Below are 5800 nucleotides of genomic sequence, written 5' to 3'. Positions count from 1 at the left end.
GGCTGGGGGAGATGGGGCGGGACAACGCCTCTGATTGGTTAACCTTTCACCTAAAACTGTCAAACTGAGTTTGATGAAAACCTGTCTTTATACTCTCTGAGACATCAACACTTGCATGAAAATACTATGACACATGGTGAAATAATAGAAATTTTGTACTGTGTTGTATATTCATAATGACATTTGATTTATTCTTAAAAATTCATAATCCCTGGAAGCAATTATGAAAAACTGATGTCTATAAAAACCATTTATAAAAATGTAATGCTATAAAAGCATAGATGAACATAGTGCAGGACTTTTTTGGTTCTTCTTACCATTGCTAACTCTAAGAGACGAGACAGTCCAAGTAACTACAAAACTGTGCTGATTTATTCAAAGGATCACAGGTAAAATTAACATTACACGCTCAGGTATCTTGCACCTCCAAACTGCTCGCAGGCAGATGTAAGATGAAAGACCCTGAACCCACCAGGCCTATACATTATATCCCCTTGGTTGGGCTAGTGCCATACTACCCAGAAAACGTCAACCGAGACGTCTCTGTTACCAGCTCTGCAGCTGGCCATAGCAGTAGTCAAAACATGAAGCAAATCGATGTGCATGTGTGTGTGTCTGTTGATTAAGTGGTGTGTAACTAAAAACATTCTCACGATCTAGTAACATGTCGTGACTTAAACATAAGAACATATTATGGCTAAGGCTACAGTTATACACGTCATAATAATAATATTAAACACCCTGTCTGCTGACAGTCATCAACTCTTCTCTCTAGTTATCCTTGACCAGATGTACCCTGTAGAAACTCATAAGCATGACTAAGCATTTAACAGTCTAACTAGACATCCTATCTCCACTAAACATTTCTAATACATAAAGTATCTATCCAATATCTATCTGACTAAAAATACCTAACATTAGGATCTGCTGAGTTGGAACAGATTCACAGTGGTGTACATTAAACAATTGCAATCATCTTCCACTTACCTTTTCTACATCATCTTCATCCACAGCCAATATTGTCCCATCATGCTCCAGTCTGACTTTCACTTACACCTCTGGCATGGGACCAGTCTTCATCTTCACCACAGTGACTGTGCACAGAAAAGACAGGAAACAAGCAATAAACAGCCTACTGGAAGTATTTCTACTTAATCTGCTTATATTAACTGGCTCATTAAAAGGCAAAACCAAAGCAGGAAAAGTTTATATGACATGCTTCATATAGTAAAACAGCAAACTGAGGAAACTGGACCTAAAGCAAACTAACAAGGGACTAACTTTGCCATAAAAATGCAGTCAATATTAAATTGCTTAAGTGTATTTGCCATGCTGGTAATTTCAATACTTATTCACTTATTCTATTTGATATTAACCTGGGAAAAATTTCTAAAGAATGTTCTCACTTTGAACCTGCAAGGTATGAACTACAATGGAAATTAAATGTAGTGCATCACAATATGAGATGTAAAAGGGCTGTAATAATTTGTGTGACCACTCTGCTGATGGGAGTGTAGCTGCTGTCATGGAGTCTGTGCAGTTTTTTGTGCATCCTGTGAAGGTCACTGTTATGCAGCGGATAAGTTTATGAAGTTGCACATTTTGTTTATGTGTTTTGTATTTCTTATGCAACATTATGAATGGTATTTGTTTTTGTATATTGATAGAGTTTTATTTTGAATACAATTAGTCCCATAAGTTTTATTTTGTCCTAACTATTGTTTCCGCTGTGCTACTTCCGGTCCTTCGACAAGAGAGAGAAGACTAGCAGAAGCGCAAGGGACAGAAGAAAAGGACACTTAAGACACTAATTTAAGAAGTTTGAGTTTTACTACCAGCCTTTGCTCACAAGCAAGCCAAAGTGGTATGTCTCATTTTTGCTTATGAATTTATTGTTGCGCCATGTCAATGTGATGTGAAGTGACGTGGATGTTTATTTCCGTTATATTTACCTTGTTAGTTCTATGGTGTTTGGTGTTGGTGTTTGGCATAAAGGAAGACCACATTAAACATCAGTGAAAAGAAACTCCTGTCTTCGTGTGTGACTGAGGCCGGCATAGGGAGGTTGTGACAGACACGTCATTTAGAGGTTTTAATTCATACTTAAATGAAGTGGTCTTTGCGGTGCACGCCTGCCCTCTCCACCCACCTACTTTGTTTTTTGGAATTCATCATCTGCGATGAGTGAGAGAGACAGACAGATAGACTGATATACAGTGTGCATTACACACGTATAATGGTGGTAACTTACTTAAAGCTACATTAACTAACTTCTCCCTCTAATTTTTAACCACTAAGGGTGAAGTGAGAGACAAACACTCAAGCAGCATCTCCTCCTATTCTTCCTCCATTCCTTTTTACCCTTCCTGTCCTGTCTCTGAAACTACATCGTATGTGTTCATGACAGCCAGAAGCAGTGGTGGCAATCAGGTAGTGCAGTAGTAATAACTGCCTTCAGAGCTAGTGTATACAAAATATAGAGCCCGCAGAGCCTGTGGCTTTTGGTGCCATTGCAGAGACACAATGTGAAATAAAGAGGTTTACAATTTAGCAATATGCATACATATGTCTAATGTTGTTTGTAGCCGATGTATCTGCAGTAACACAAGCAAATTATGCAAAGAAATGTCTGTTCCCAGTAATACTGATACAGTACTAGCGTTCATTGCCAACGCTACATACTTGACACACCGTGACCGTGAGTTTTATGTGAAACAACAGAAATTTTATGCTATGCTTTGATAGTTGAACAAACTCCCCACTTTTCTAGTTGTGTTGATGGTGTAACTTTTAACAGCTTCCCACTAAAATGCTGCATGCACTGCTCTATTATGTCATAACATACGACATAAACTGGACCAAAACTGAGCAAAAATTAGCAAACTGAGCAAAATTACATAATTTGTTACTCCACAAAAACACCCTGGTTTCAACTAATTGGACAACAAAACACTAACCTTGCAGTCAGTTGGACTCCAAATTACAACCAGAATAATTCAATACAAAGGTATAAAATTGAAACGCTAACATTAGCTTGATAATGATGCTTATATATACACATTTGCCAGCTACAGTACTAGCCAGAAGAAAGCCATATCTGCATCAATGACACAAAAGCATCCTTTGGATGATTTTAATGCTCTCCATCTCTGACATGCCAAACTGATGTTAACCCTGGTTTTGCCTCGCTCTTTGTTGCACTCTTTCTGTGCTACAGAACATGGCCTCTTGGGTCTAACAGGTCCACTCCCATCCTGGGTTGTACCTGCACAGGAAGCCTCCACAATCTGTCTTGAGAGAGAGCAAAAACTGAAAAATGACACCAGAGCAAATTTCAAGGTGGAGTTGAACTCAAGCCACTTGGGAGACAAAATTTCTGATAAGATTTGAAAAGATGAAGGTGACATGATGCATGCACAAATGCCAAGTAACCCAATCTCACCCAGGGAGAAGCCATCTTTGTGGACAAGCCAGGCTTTCTCTGATCCATACCAGGCTTGCTCCAATGTAATCTGCTTTTCTGTCTTCACCTGGACAGAAAGGACAACGAGAAAAATTACTTAACTCAATTACTGACTCATATTCACACTGGGTCTTTCTGAAATCACCAGCATTACTAGTTTAATACCAACACATGATGAAAAGTTATGAAGGAAAGGCTCATCAAATGATAACCATGCAGTGGATGACAGTGGAGATTGTTTTAGTTCAGTAAACACAAAAGAAAGACTAGATTTTCAAGCAAATATAATAGGGTCCAAGCACTCTGGCACAAGTTGGGCTCAGAGCACCTCTGACCAAAGACAATCACAAAGCCAAGCACACTGACCAACGGGGCTTAAAACACAGTCCCCTATCCCGATTCATGTGCCAAATCTGCTACTGTGCTACAGTGTTAATGTCAACTGGACTTCTGTTCCTAGCACCTAAATATTTCCTGGTTGTTACCTGCCTCTTTTGCTGCGATTCCACTATTGGAACCTAATGAGCAGTATACCCCATACTTCCCTTAACCATCACCAAGCATAGCCTCCAGTGTTGACACGAACAGTTCTGCTTTATTTTTCCACTGTATTTTCTCTCTGTCGATTTTTGTTTAGAGGGGGGAGGGGCTGCACCGCTCAAACATATGCAGTCAGCTGTGTGTTTACGCATGGTGCTTGTAAAGCTAATGCTTGTGAAGAGGCAGAACTATAACCAATCACCGGCAAAATGCTATGGGCACACGCACCCCCCTTTTGCATTCCTGGTACTTAACTTTAGTACTACCTCCTGAGGAGTGCTGAAATTTAGCTCCCAGAATGCACCTCCAAAGTGGGCAAAGTGTAGTGTATAATTCCATTCAACTCAAGAGCAGCACAAACTTCAGGCTCCAAGTCAAGTAAAGTCACGTTTTATTGTCATTTTTAGCCATATATTGCATTCACAGTGAAACAAAACAGCGTTCCACCTGGACTAAGATGCTAACTAAATATACTGCATAAGTCGGACATTAAATCATAAAGCAATCACAAAACAAGGACAAGGACATAATAAATACATTTATAAAATATAAAACACCTGAATGGTCTGTTTGGTTTTGCAAATAAAAGATGTGCATGTGTGTCTATGTATATGTGTGTGATGATAGTCTTATGGCTGGGGGGAAGAACCTGCTGCACTACTTCTTTCCAGATGGCAAGAGGGTACCTTATGTGTGAGGGGTGTGTAGGGTTACCCACAATAGCTTTGTTCAATGGGGGAAGGGGTGGACTTCCTCACCACTACATGATTCAGTGCTGTGAACTGAGCATAGCGACACACACACACACACACACACACACACACACACACATACATGTCTTCATGCCTTTGTGTGGCTCACGTTCTGTGACTTCTGTGAGGGCCACCACTTCTACTATAGCTACAATGGTCCAAAACACAAATCTATCATGAGGTGGCAATAGAAAATCAAAATGTCACTTCAGAATTCAGAAAACTCAAAAAAAAAAAAAAAAATCTTTTTCTTCTACACGTGAGGACCAGAGCCTGTTGCCAAGCAGATTTGGTGAACTGGACCTTCTGTCACAAAGTACCAAAACAATGCATGTTATACCACCAGATTTTAGCAGATCTTTCATAACTGTCCCATCTTACTTTCCTGGTTAAACCAAACCACAGCATTACAGAAATGGAAGCATGTGGTTTTTAATTTTGCCAATGTAAAGTGTATTTAAATTTGATCGTATTTACATCTATTAAAAATGTATTATAAAAATGGTATATGGTATGCATCTCTGCATTTAAAACTGGGTAGTTTTGCAGACATCTAAATTTTATGTTTTTTCAAAAAAAAAAAAAAAAAAAATTCTAAAAAGTGTTGGTCCCAGTTTCTCAAATGTGAAGATTTGTTGCTTTTGTGCTGCAAGTTGAAAATGTTGATGGGCACTTTTCAATATTTTCTGATATTTTAGAGACCAAATGTTTAGTCCAGGGGTGGGCAATCATGGTCCTTGAGGGCCGCTGCATGTTTTCCAACTATCCCAGCCCTACCCACTGCTGATTACCTGGATCAGGTGTTTTCTTAGGTGAAGGTGGATTGCCTAAACACCCCTGATCCAGGTAATCAGCAGTGGGTAGGGCTGGGATAGTTGGAAAACATGCAGCGGCCCTCAAGGACCATGATTGCCCACCCCTGGACTAAACATTTGGTCTCTAAAATATCAGAAAATATTGAAAAGTGCCCATCAACATTTTCAACTTGCAGCACAAAAGCAACAAATCTTCACAAGATGCCATCTTTGACCTCTTGCGTTTAGAA

The 5800-nt window shown here is 39.5% G+C and overlaps 1 protein-coding gene across 1 annotated transcript in view; it reads right to left on the bottom strand.

The window, feature by feature from the left end:
- Positions 1 to 5800, bottom strand: part of LOC109971040 (unconventional myosin-XVIIIa-like) — a 233547-nt gene that overhangs the window by 212686 nt on the left and 15061 nt on the right. Inside the window, 2 exon segments of the mRNA XM_020619059.1 lie at positions 988 to 1094; positions 3443 to 3530. Coding sequence (XP_020474715.1) covers positions 988 to 1094; positions 3443 to 3530 — 195 coding nt within the window.

The sequence above is a fragment of the Monopterus albus genome, unplaced genomic scaffold, assembly GCF_001952655.1.
Source record: "Monopterus albus unplaced genomic scaffold, M_albus_1.0 scaffold214.1, whole genome shotgun sequence".
Taxonomy (NCBI): domain Eukaryota; kingdom Metazoa; phylum Chordata; class Actinopteri; order Synbranchiformes; family Synbranchidae; genus Monopterus; species Monopterus albus.
Note: the sequence above shows the minus strand (reverse complement) of the source record. Positions and strands in the feature narration are given on the sequence as shown.